Here is a 13,110-nt window from a genome sequence, read left to right as displayed (position 1 = left end):
ACAATGTTATATTAATTTCTGGTGTATGCGGCAAAGTGATTCAGTTTTAATGTATATACATACATAAAAAATAAATATTCTTTTTCCTATTCTTTCCCATTATGGTTTATTACAGGATATTGAATATAGTTCCCTGTGCTAAATAGTAGGACCTTGCTGTTTATCTATTCTGAAAATAGTAGTTTGTATGTGCTAATGCCAAACTCCTAATTTATCCCTCCCACACCCCCTTTCCCCTTTGGTAACCATAAATTTGTTTCCCAAGTCTGAGTCTGTTTCTGTTTTCTAAATAAGTTCATTTGTATCATATTTTAGATTTCACATATAAGTGATATATGTTATTTGTCTTTCTCTGGCTTACTTCACTCAGTATGAGAATCTCTAGTTCCATCCACGTAGCTGCAAATGGCATTATTTCATTCTTTTTTATGGCTAATATTCCATTGTATATATGTACCACATCTTCTTTATCCATTCCTCTGTCGGACATTTAGGTTGCTTCTATATCTTGGCTGTTGTAAATAGTGCTGCTGTGAACATTGGGGTGCATGTATCTTTTCAATTTAGTGTTTTCTCCGGATATATACCCAGGAGTGGGGTTGCTGGATCATATGGTAACTCTATTTTTAAGTTTTGAAGGAACCTCCATACTGTTCTCCATAGTGGCTGCACCAATTCACCTACCCACCAACAGTGTAGGAGGTTTCTTAGGGGGACTTTTTAAAATGCCATCTATACATTAAAGAACTTCACAACTGTAGCATCCAGACAGGAACTATATTTGAGGGTTCACCAGTCCTTTCAACTTACCTACATTTCAAAGTTTTCATAACAAAATGTCAGAAAAAACATATATAGTCACTGTCATTTAATGAAAAGGTGTCCTATGCAAAGCAGGAAGGACACACTCTCAGAATTTTCTAATGGACAAATGAACTTGGAAACAATTCACCTTATCATTTTCAAGTCCTTGCAGATACAGATCTCACAAAGGGCTGGGAATCACAGGCATCTGTCCCTAAGTAAAGCCAGAAGGACCTCTGGCACCAGCCTCCGGATGACCCAAAGCCAGCATGTTTCTAACCGTACTTCATCTTCCCCTGCTTTCCCAAAATTCCCCTCCAGCATCCACTTATGGGCTAGTTTGATGCATAAAAGATAGAGATGGACAGAGAAACAGATCCTCCCATGTTTTATTTTTATTTTTTGGCCACACTCACATGGCTTGTGGGACCTTAGTTTCCCGACCAGGGATCGAACCGGTGCACCCTGCAGTGGCAGCACAGAGTCTTCACCACTGGACCACATGGCAAGTCCCAAGATCTTCCTATGTCTCGAAAAAATAAATTTTTAGAAATACATTTGGGGGGTAGATCCCTGGTGGTCCAGTGGTTAGGACTCGGCGCTTTCACTGCCGTGGCCCAGGTTCGAGCCCTGGTCAGGGAAATAAGATCCCACAAGCCACGTGGCACAGCCAAAATAAGAATAAAAATCTTCAAAAAATTTTTAATGAAAAGATTTCAAAAAAAAAACATTTGGGGGAGGAATTCTAACATTCCATTTCACGCCAAGCAGATCTCTCTTGACACGTGTAGTATACATTTCACTTTTACAAGCACAGACACACAAATAGTGCAAACACCAGGCCATGGCTTATGTGTTTGTTTTGGTGCTGGACAAAGTGGGCTACCCATCAGTGAACTGAATAGAAAAGAAAAACAGGCACAAGATAGTATAGACACTACTGTCGTAATGTTGTTCCTTACATTTGTATATAAAACAAACACAGGGCGAAACATCTATAAACAAATAGGTACCCTGGCTTCGCCCATGTCCTCAGGTAAGCCACTTAACCTGTCCATGCCTCAGTTGTTCTGAGGTTGAATGTTGCTGTACCAACACACATGTAGAGATAAAGCCAAAAAATGTTAACCCTCTTTAGGGGCTTTGGCTTTTTCTTCACATATTCAGTTTCCCAATGTTCTAAAGGGATTATGTATTAATTTTATAACATGGGGTGGAGGGAGAGAAGGAAGTTTTACATTAAAAAAAAAAAGATTTTAGAAGCTGGCACATTCACACCCTGGAATATTACTCAGCCATAAAAAAGGAGCAAAGCACTGACACTCGCTACAGTGTGCATGGACCTTGAAAACACCATCCTCAGTGAGAGAAGCCAGACACAAACAAACCATGTGTTGTATAAATTTATTTATATGAAACATCCAGAACGGCAAATCCACAAGCAGAAAGTGGAGTAATGGTTGCCGGGGCTGGGGGGAGGGGTGGGAGGTGACGACGGACGGGGACTGGGCTTCTTTTGAGGGGGATGAAATTCTGGAACTAGAGAGGTAATAATTGCACAACTGTGCAAATGTACTAAAACCCACTGAACTGTATACTTTAAGTGAGTGTATGGCATTTGCAATATATCTCAGTAAAACTGCTATAAAGAAATTACAACTACCAAAAGTCTACCAGGAAATTAATACACCTAACATTGTGATTATTTCTGCATAGCCGCGCACATACACTTTTCCGGGCTTTGCTCATTTTTAACAATGAGGTCGTTCTTAACTTTTATGTGAGAAACAAAAACCTCCACAATCTGGACAATTAATGCACCTCACTGGGTTCTGCCCTGTGTGGGGCCCACCTGGGGACATTTATGGAGTTTCCTCAGCTCCTCACAGCTGGGCATCTTTCCTATTTTTATTTCATGTTCACACTTTGATTTTTTTTTTTTGAGATATAACTCATATACCGTACCATTTAAAGGATTTTAGTACATGCACAGGTACATGCAGTAGCCACCAAATATAGAATATCCTCACCCCCAAAAGAACCCTGCACCCACTAGCTCTCACCCCCTCCCCCACTCCCCAAGCATCGCTAAACTAATCTGCTTTCTGTCCCTATAGATCCCTGTGCTGGGCATTTCATATGAATTGAGATCATATAAGATATGATCTTTTGTGACTTCCCTCTTTCACTTAGCATAAATGTTTTCAAGGACACTCTTGACACATTCAAAGGTCCAAAAGAGGCAGGGTTTTATTGGCTGTTTTTTTTTAAGATCTTTTTTTTTTAACGTGCACCATTTTTAAAGTCTTCATTGAATTCACTGCAATATTGCTCCCGTTTTATGTTTTGGTTTTTTGGCCACAAGGCATGTGGGACCTTAGCTCCCTGACCAGGGATCGAACCCGCACCCCCTGCATTGGAAGGTGAAGTCCCAACCACTGGACCACCAGGGAAGTCCCTGTTTCTTACATCAGATGTGCCCATGTCATCATCTAACCATCAGTACAAGGTGCCAGTGACAGGTCAGTGTGAGTAATTGCATCTGCAGAACTTGGCACTATGACCTCCCCTGGAACTGATTGTTAAATGTGCCTCATCCTTGGGAAACTTCCTGGCAGTCCAGTGGTTAGGACACCACTCTTCCATTGCAGGGGGCATGGGCTCGATCCCTGGTCAGGCACCTAAGATCCTGCAAGCCAAGTCGTGTGGCGTGACCAAAGAAAACCCAAAAAACAACCACCCCCAAAAAAAAACCCCGAAACCAAAAACCAAAACCTTGCCTCATCCTTGGCCTCTGAATCCTGCTAGAAACAGCATTTTGCGTCATCAGCCCCCATACCCCGAAGTGCCCCCATCTCCCCAGGCCTGCAGAGGGCCCCCCAGGGGTCAAGCAGTTCCTCAGTTAATGATTCAGGCTGGTGACATCCACTCAAGGCAGAGCCGGTCTCCTCGTGGGGGACCACAGCCTCTGTTTCTTCAAATGTAAATGGGGACAGTGCCACCCAGCTTGGTGACACTAAGTGACCTCTGGTTCCAGGCTGGCAGGCCCGGTTTGGCCCTTCTGGACGGCTGTGCATCACATGGATCTCGTGGGTCTCAGTTTTTTCATCTGCAAAGTGGGAAAGATGCTACCTGCCAAGTCTGACTCCCGGGGTTTGTGAGGAGAAAACATGTTACCAGCTATAGAAGTGCCTGGTGGACTACAAAGCGCTTTGCAAATAGGACCACAACCAAATATATCTGTAAAAGGCATTTATTCTGAGAATCTAAAACCTGGACAGAGAATATTGAACTTCATAGAAAAAGCCTACACAGGATTTCGTCGTTTATTCCTAATACATTAACCACCTAATGAGGAAAAAAAGAGAAACTTTTAAAACAATATTGCTCCAGTTTGTCTGCAGTTATGTGATTTAAAATATCCCTGTTCTGTTGAGGTATAAGCTGCAAACTTTGGTAAAGTTAGAAACATTAACAAATTCCAAAAAATACAAAACTCCCCCCCCCCCCAAAAAACAACCAAACCCTAAGTTATTAGCTTTCTTGGTACATATACAGTAACTCCAAAAAAAAAATTTCATTTAGAAAAGGCGTTTATTTTTTTTTTAAATGTTTCCCTCTTGTAATTCCCAATTGGCGAGTTGAAAATTCAGTTTCGAGGATGGACGAAAAGTCCCTTCGTCCCCACTCGCTCACCCGGGGTGCCCAGGGAGGTGCTGGAGGACCACAGTTTGAGAATCCGGTTGGCATCGTCAACAATTCAGTGCTGAGAGAGAGCCCCGCGGGGAACGAGGAAGGAGGGACCAAAGGCACTTGAACGTGGCCCCGGGTGTTTGCTTCCAGAGGGGACGGCACCGGGCCGGGCATCGGCCCCCACGGAGGGGAGAGTCCGGCGGAGGTAGCTTCGGTGTGGCCCCAGCTCTCGGCTCCGGTGGCCGGTGGCTTCTGAGTGCGGTGGAGGCGGAAGCAGCCCGATGGGGGGATGGCTTGGAGGCGGGGGTTTCAACTGGGGCCCAAGGGGACGTCACTTTTTCCTTTGAACACTTTCCTGCGGGTCGATGCGGGGATGCGGGGCTGAGGCCACGCCCAGGGCCACCGCCAGGTGGGATTTCACCTGGGGAGGGGAGGCGGGGGGGCGCCGATCCACCAACCTTGAAAAAGATTGTTCTAGGCAGCCCGCCGCCTTCTTGCGAGCAGGCGGCGGGAAGGGCTGAGAACTTGACGCTGGGAACTTCAGCGGCCTTGGCGCCAAGTCGTTTCTAAATTCCATTCTCAGGAGAAGAACGATTTTTTTTTTCTTTTTTTGGATTTTTTTTTGTTTTTATTTTTTACTTTTTTGGCTGATAAATTGCTGGCTATTTTTTAAAAAACAAAATAAAAACATGGGGAAGTCCAACTTTCTTCCTTTGTAATATAAATTCCTGAAAAACTTATAGATTAAAAAAAAAAACAATAAACAAAACCAAACCGGGAAGACGAGGCTTTTTTTGAGGGAGTGGAGGAAAAAAACTACCTGTTTAAGTTAAGCCCACTAAAAACAAAATGGGGGTCGTGGACCCCACCTGATAACGGTTTAAAAAGAAAATCCCCGAGGAGAAGGGCTTGAGCATCACCGTCCGCTGCCGTAGCCGGGGAAGAGCTGGTTGAGCACCGCCTGCAGCGGCTGGTTCACCTGCATGGCGTAGCCCCGCCCCAGGTCGTAGCGGCACGCCGGGCAGCTGAACACCTGGGCCCTGAAGGACCTGTCCAGGCAGTCCTGCGGGAGAGCGGGCGGGTGAGAGGCGCTCCTGGCCACCCGCTGTCCCTCCACCCCCACCCCCGCAGCACTGGGAGCCCAGGAGGCCCCCTCCTGACCCTCGGTCTCACTTCCCACCCCTGGCCGCCCATCACCAGCCTGGCTACCCCAGGCTCATCAAAGACTCCAAGGTCAGGAATTCCCTGGCAATCCAGCAGTTAGGACTCTGTGCTCTCACTGCTGAGGGCCGGGGTTCAGTCCCTGGTCAGGGAACTAAGATCCCACAAGCTGAGCAGATGTGACCAAAAAAAAAAAGACTCCACGGTCATCCCAGCCGCCAGGCCCCCTGCACCTGCAGGTGATACCAGCTGACAGGTCCGTGCCCTGGCTCTCTCGTCAATCATGCTGTGAGGCTCAAGTCCCCTCCCCAGAGGACCCTTCCCTAACACCTGTGGACATCAGCGTGGCCCCGCCTCACTTCACCCTGTCTGCTTTCGAAACAGCACCTTCCGCCTTCTGGAATCATCTTGTTGACTAACGTGCTTGTAACACACCAGCCGCTCCCTAAGATTGGGGGCTGTGTCTCCCTGACTCTCCCGGCACCAAGCATAGGACCCAACACAGAGTAGATGCTCAATGAAGATGTGTCGGTGAGAAGACGGGAGGAAAGGGAGGAAGGAGGGAATCTGGACGCTGAGCCAGACTTCTGGGCTTGAACCCCGTTGCCAACCAAGGGGAAGAGCCAGGCGGAGATCGAGCGCAAGGCTGACAGGCCCTGGAGAGCCAACCTCCCCGTCAGAGCAACAGGCCAGAGATGCACCCACAGGGGCACAGGCTCCTGCACAGGTGCGCACACCTGAAGGATGGCACCAGGCAGCTGGGTGAGGGGCCATGCCAAGCTGCTGAAAACCTACTGCCACCACAGCGCACTCCCGCCGGACACGGGTGGCTACCTTTGATTCCTATTTTTAAAAACGCCTGCGTTCCTTTCCAATATAAAGCCTATAGCTTGATCCCAGACACAAGAGGTAGTGCTTTCTGCTTAACACACTAAGACGTGGGTTCAAAATCAGGTTCTGGACCGCTGCACGATTCACAATGACCAAGAGTCCATCCACAGATGACAACTAAACACAATGTGCTCCACCCACACGGTGGAATATTACTCAGCCTTGAAAAAGGGAGGAGATTCTGACACTCGCTACAACACAGATGAACCTTGAGGACGTGATGCTCAGTGAAGTAAGCCAGACACGCAAGGATAAATACTACCTGATTCCACTCCCAGGAGATCCCTAGAGAAGTCACATCCACAGAGACAGGAAGTAGATGGTGGGGGCCGGGGTGGGGGAGGGGAGGGGGAATGAGTGTTTCATGGGGACAGAGTTTCCATTTGGGAAGATGAGAAAGTTCTGGAGATGGAGGGTGGGGATGGTTGCACGACAGGGTGAATGTGCTTAATGCCACTGAGCTGTGCACTTAAAAAACAGTTAAGATGGTAACGTTTATGTTACGTGTATTTTAACCACAATAAACGTATTTTAATAGAGTGAAAACAAAATCAAGCGCCAGGACATGAGGGTAGAGGGTGAAAGCCACTTCCCCACAATCGCTCAGATGCTGAGCCTGCTGGAGACAAGTGACAGCCGCGAGGCTGGACGGCACGGACACGCATGCGCCAGGGCCACCTCCTTCACGCTGGCGGCACAGCGGCCGCAGCTGCGGTGACTCCCTGAGCCGCTCAGCCTGACCTCCCGCACGGCCCGCACCTCTGCCTCCGCCTGCATGCTGGCCGAGGACGCCTCAGATCATCCCCTGGAGCCAGCAAGGTGCTGCGATGCCCCTCTCCACCGGGACACCGGGGCTCAGCACGGTTATGGGCTTTCCAAGGTCACACAGCCCGAGAGGGCAGAGCCAGGGGTCACACCCAGGCTACTGACCCCGACGACACGCTCTCACCCCACTCTGCCAAGCCTCTGAACCCCCTCAGGCCCCACACGGCCCCGGGCACCCAGGGGCGTCTCTCCCGGCCACGCAGCTAAGGGGCCTGGGTCAGGCCACGTGGCACATGAGCGCGGCCCCAGTGCCCCATGTTCTCAGAGTCCCTCCTCTGGTCTGACAACTGACCCGACGCCCTGGACCGAGACAGCCCCGAGGCAAGACAGCAACTCAGAGACCCAGAGTGACCGGGAGGCAGGGACAGTCCCTTCTAAACTGCCTGCCTGCACTGCCCATAAGTTCCTACCGACCGACGCTGGCCAGAAGGCACTGCAAAGACACCATACATGCAGACCAGTGCTTCCCACCTGGGGGAACCCCAGCACGCAGGACACCCCCACGACAGAGAACCATCCAGCCCCGAACGTCAGCAGTGCTGGAGGGAGAAACCCTGGTCTGGCCCGATCAGCCTCTCCCAGTCTCTCTTTCAAAAGCATCAGATCGGATATTGTTTCCCTCCTGAGACTGACCACTGGCCAGAGCCTCCAGCTCTGGGGTCAGCTGTCAGGCTACTCCCGCGTGCCTGGCTAGACGTCTAAGCTTCTGCACAAGCCACTCCACCTACCTGGGATGTTGCCCCGAGGTCCCCCTTAGGTGGCAGGTTAATGCCACCTCCTCCAGGAAGCCTTCCTCCCTGCTCCTCTAGGAGAAGAGCACGCCACACCTCTCCATCCCGGCCCACGGCCCACTTAATCATTTTACTATGACCAAATCCCAGGGCAGGACAATAGCCCATCCTCTCCCACCCTGGACCCCCAGGCATATAAGAAGCTGGAGAGGACCAGCGCAGGGCCCCTAAGGAAGGCAGGCGCCAGCCTGTTGAAGGCGCAGCAGAGGGCCAGTGCGGCTGGAGGTTCCGGGCAGTGGCCAGGCAAGGAGTCTGCATTGTATCCCGGGGCACCAGGAGGGTGGGGAGCAGGCAGTGAGTGATGGGCGCCTGTGATGAAAGCTGGGGCACTACTGTAACCCAGGCTGCTCGGAAAACAGACCCTGAGGCCCCTTGAGGGGCCGGGGATGGGAGACACAGAAGCAAAGCTGAGAAGCCCACACTGACGGAGGGTCAGATCACCCCCCTGGACCCTCCGGCCCGGGGCCCTCGGCCACCCACGCACCTTGCACACGTTGTGCTGACACACGGTCGTGATCGGGCGGAACACCAGCTCCTGGCAACAGATGCACTGGAACGTCTCCTCCACGTTGCTCAGGAATTTCTGGAAGTGGAAGAAAGGGTGCGTGAGCCCGGCACAGGCTCGGTTCCCAGAGTGAACGAGCACAACGGGTCCCCAGATTCCCTGCTCATTAGCCCTCGTCCCGGCCCCGAATCTCATCCTCCTGCCACCTCCCCTCCCCTCCGCCAGGAGGCAGGACCACGGTGGCCCCGTCTTAGGTTGAGAAGACAGAGGGCCTGGCACTGGGCAGAACGCACGCAGGGCCGAGGTCAAGACCGCGCTCCGTCAGCGCTTCTCTTGGCACAGAGCCCAGCCCTGCGACACACGGTGCCGCCTGCCTGCTGCCCGCTGCACAGACCCCGGGATCCAGTGGCAGATGAGATGGAGAAACGTCTGCCTTCTTGGAGCCTGGGGCGCAGCGGGGAAGACCGGAGATAAAGCAGGTGAAAGACAGAAACGTCACAGCAGTGCTGGTGGAAGGACAGCAGGGAGGCAGGGAGGAGCTGGTGACCTGACAGCAGAGGGACCCAAAGGACGTGGACAGCAGAATCACAGCCTCCTAAGATGTCCACGTCCGACTCCCGGAACCTGTGGACATGTCACCTCACGGTGCACAAGGGGACTTTGCAGGTGGGGTTAAGGCCCCTGAGCCAGGAATGACCCTGAATTCCCCAGGGGGCCCAGTGACATCACAGGGTCCTTATAAGAGGGAGGCGGGGGGGGTCCGAGGCAGAGAGAGACGGGAGACGCTGCGCTGCTGGCTGTGAGGATAGAGGAAGGGGCCGCGAGCCAGGGATGCGGCGCCTCTAGAAGCTGGAAAAGGTGGGAACCGATGCTCCCCTGAAGCCTTTGGAGGAACCAGCCCTGCCCACGCCTGGATTTACCCCTCAAGTCTCACTTCTTAGGGCAGCCACAGTGATTTCACACAGAAGGGAGACTGAGCCAGGAGGGCTGGGGTGGGGGGGGCAGGGGAGGAGTTACTTCCCCTCAGAGAAGCCCACAAGGGCAGAGGCCGTGCGACGGGATGACCCGGAGGAAGAGTCCAGAAGGAGAGGACATCAGCAGTAATGGGCAGCTTGCCTGGGGCTCAGAGGGTCTGAGTTTGACCCTGACTGTGAGCCACGGAGAGCCGGTCCCCACCAGGCAGAGGCAGCAGCCAGAGGACGCTGGGCCACTCACTCGCAGTGACCCATCAATGTCACTCACCCCACAAGCCCCGGTTTGGCGGTTCCTCAGAAATTTGAACACAGAATGACCCTGTGACCTGGCAATCCCACTTCTGGGTTTATGCCCAAGAGAACTGAAGGCAGGGCCGCAGAGACACCCGCCCACTCGTGTTCACAACAGCCAAAAGCTAGAAGCAACCCAAGTGCCCTTAGAGAGATGATGCATAAACAATTTTCACCCACACAGTGGAACATTAAGCTGCCTTGAAAAGGAAGGAGAGTCTGACACCTGCTGCACCACGGATGAACCTTGAGGACGTGATGCTCAGGGAGAGAAGCCAGACACAGAAGGACAGATACTGTCTGACTCCTCTCACAGGAGGTCCCTAGAGGAGTCAGATCTACAGAGACAGGAAGTAGATGGTGGGGCCAGGGGCTGGGGGAGGAGGTGGGGAGTCTGTGTTTCCTGGGGACAGAGGTTCCGTTTGGGGAGATGAGAACGTTCTGGAGACGGAGGGTGGGACTGGTTGCACAGCGATGTGGATGTGCTTCATGCCACTGGGCTGTGCAATTTAAGTGCTTAAGGGGGTCATTCTCACACCATTTTTATCTTATCACGATGGGAAGAAAGGGGCCCTGGCCAGGCGGGGGGGGCTCACCGGCCCGTCCTTGAGCGACTTCAGGATCTCGGTCCACAGCTTCATGTTGCTCTTGTCCTCCTTGATGAGGCTGCTCTGCTGGGAGGTGAGGCTGTAGGGCTCCACCTTGGTCTTCTTGGGCGTCCCTCGTGAGGACTCGTCGCCTGCTGGGACAGAGCGGGGCGGCTGAGGGTGGAGGCCCCCCCACCCCCGCCCCCTGAGCGCAAGGATGGGCCCCGAGCACAGGGACGGCCGCGGAGACACCCACCAGCCGACGTGCTCTTCCGCTTGCCCTTCCTGGGGGATGCGAAGCCCTCCTCCCCGTCCTCCTCCTCTTTCTCCGGGGCCGCCCTCTTGCTGTTCTCCTTCTCCTTCTCCCTCCTGGCCAGGGCCTCCAGGTAGCCTTCCGGGTACTGCGAGGGGAAGAAAACAGGATGGTCACCCCGCCCCGGTTCCCAGCCAGGCCCGAGACACAGGCCCTGCGCTCACTCGGCCTCAGCTCAGAGGCCTGCACCGGCATAACTCTGGAGCAGTAACTAAGCACAGAGATGAGCAGGAACAAACACCAATGGCACGGCCTGTGCCTGGCTGGGGGGGGTGGAGGGGGGCGGGGAGTGAGCGAGATAACACCAGAGAAGGCACCTTAGAGGCCCTGCATCAAACCCAGCAAAGACAGTCCTTTTTGTTTTGTTTTGTTTGTGCTTTGTGGCTGTGCCATGGGGCTTGCAGGATCTTAGCTTCCCGACCACGGATTGAACCTCGGCCTCAGCAGTGAAAGCGCCCAGTCCTAACCACTGGACCACCAGGGAAGTCCCAAGACAGTCTTCATATCTTTCCATTTCAATGGGAAGCCTACAAACTTTTACAGCCAGGGGCCAGGGAGCAAAAACGTCAGGCTCTGCAGGGACGAAAGGCGGCCTAGACCCTGGGGGAATGAATGGACGTGTCTAGGCCCCAGGAAGACTTCATTTCAAAGCCCCTGGCCCAGGGCCCTAGCTCCACAACCCGATTCTGACGGGGCTTGGGCCCCTCCGAGCCTCAGCAGGCAGGATGTGATGAGAACCCTGTTTCTCAGGCATCTACGCTCACAATTCTAGCAACGAGGACGCGCAGTGAAGACTTAAGTCCTAAATAAAAACCCTCCTCCCATCAAACAGTGATGTAGCTGACCCACGGCTCTCTCTCCCCAGTTCCTCCGCTTCTGAAACTCCCTGTGGAACGACCAGTGTGTTCAAAAGACAACTCCCTGTGGCTCCCTGGGGGGTAGGTGCTATCAGACTCCCAAAAGCAATTAAGATTCCTTAAATACTCCCACCATGACTTATCAGCTGGAAAGCCTCACCGCGAAGAACAGAAAACACCATAATTACAGTGCAAAAAAAGCCGTATTCTGCATGCACTGGGTAAACTGTTGGAGATGGAGGATTCGGCACCAGGAAAGAAGTGAGCGAGTGCTCCAGGGGACGGGTCCACCTTATCTTTACATTTCAACCTCGCCCGATTCTTTTTTTTTTTTTTGGGGGGGGGTACACCAAGTTCAATCGTCTGTTTTTATACACATATCCCCGTATTCCCTCCCTTCCTTGACTCCCCCCCTCGAGTCCCCCCCACCCTCAGCCCGATTCTATATTTAGATCTACTTTGTTGGTTTGTCTGCTTTTGGGGTAGGGAGGGGTGCTGGACAGAGAGGAGAAAGAGGGGGGGCCTTCCCTGGTGGTCCAGTGGTTAGGATGCTGCAATTCCAATGCAGGGGGCGTGGGTTTGATCCCTGGTAGGGGAACTAAGATTCCCCATGCTGCAAGGTGCAGTCAAAAAAAACAAAACAAACAAAAAATGGAAAAGAGATGGAAGAGGAGGGGAGAGGGAAAATGGAGAGGAAAGGGGACGGTAGGGGACCAGCAAAGAGAGAGGAGACTGGACTCCAGGTCGACTTTGGACAAGCTCCTCTAACGCAGCTCAGATAAGGGAGCCTGGTCTCAGCTCTGCCACCATAAAAGCGAAGGTGCACAGACACCTGAGTGGCCCCTCCACAACATCCACTGGCTGAAGGACGGGGACATGCAGCCAGCAAGGGGCCACCCACTCACAGCCTGCAAATCGTGTGGGATAAGAAAAACCCCTGCGAGCGTGGCCACGCCAGCCAGACGCTCCCCACCCAGGCCCCGCCTGGACACACCTGCATGGTCAGCCCAAGCTTCTTGATCCGGTCCTTCCCCTCCTTGGTCCAGGGCCCTGGCTCAACGTCATCCCTGCGCAGCAGGAAGCGCCACACCAGGAAGCCGGACTTGCCCTTCTCGGGCCAGTACCTCACAACCTGCGGGAGGCAGCACGGGGTCAGTGACCTGGGGGAGGCCTGGGGGGGCCGGTGCAGGCACAGGAACCCCCCCCACTCACCTTGTAGATGCCGTCGTACCGGTTGCCCTCGATGGGGGCGTACTTGCTGTGCTTGCGGCCCTTGACGTTCCGCACCACGCGGACAGGCTTTCCCGACCGCCAGTCCTTGGCCTCGGCCCCTTTGAGGTCGTTGATGGGGGCGAAGCAGTTCAGAGCCAGCGCCCTGCGGGGAGAGCCAGGCCCACACGCTGGATGGCATCCCCCAG

The 13,110-nt window shown here is 53.0% G+C and overlaps 1 protein-coding gene and 1 non-coding gene across 3 annotated transcripts in view; one reads left to right on the top strand and one right to left on the bottom strand.

Moving 5' to 3' along the window:
• Window positions 1-1,374: 1,374 nt before the first annotated feature.
• On the top strand, window positions 1,375-1,446 carry TRNAE-UUC (transfer RNA glutamic acid (anticodon UUC)). Its single transcript has one exon. It is a non-coding gene; the product is annotated as a tRNA-Glu (tRNA).
• Window positions 1,447-4,049: 2,603 nt separating this feature from the next.
• The window catches only part of UHRF1 (ubiquitin like with PHD and ring finger domains 1), a 36,086-nt gene continuing 27,025 nt past the window's right edge, over window positions 4,050-13,110 (bottom strand). Inside the window, exons 12-17 of one of the 2 annotated variants that reach the window (XM_057710326.1) lie at window positions 12,905-13,067; window positions 12,687-12,824; window positions 10,779-10,923; window positions 10,532-10,677; window positions 8,650-8,748; window positions 4,050-5,560 (exon numbers count right to left, since the gene is read on the bottom strand). In XM_057710326.1, the coding sequence (XP_057566309.1) occupies window positions 5,414-5,560; window positions 8,650-8,748; window positions 10,532-10,677; window positions 10,779-10,923; window positions 12,687-12,824; window positions 12,905-13,067 (838 nt within the window). In that variant the 3' untranslated portion in view covers window positions 4,050-5,413. The remainder of the gene's footprint in view (window positions 5,561-8,649; window positions 8,749-10,531; window positions 10,678-10,778; window positions 10,924-12,686; window positions 12,825-12,904; window positions 13,068-13,110) is intronic. The other variant, XM_057710327.1, reaches the window with a different exon arrangement.

Source organism: Hippopotamus amphibius, chromosome 15 (genome assembly GCF_030028045.1).
Source record: "Hippopotamus amphibius kiboko isolate mHipAmp2 chromosome 15, mHipAmp2.hap2, whole genome shotgun sequence".
Classification (NCBI taxonomy): domain Eukaryota; kingdom Metazoa; phylum Chordata; class Mammalia; order Artiodactyla; family Hippopotamidae; genus Hippopotamus; species Hippopotamus amphibius.
The sequence above is the reverse complement of the archived record's forward strand: the minus strand, read 5'-3'. Positions and strand labels throughout refer to the sequence as shown.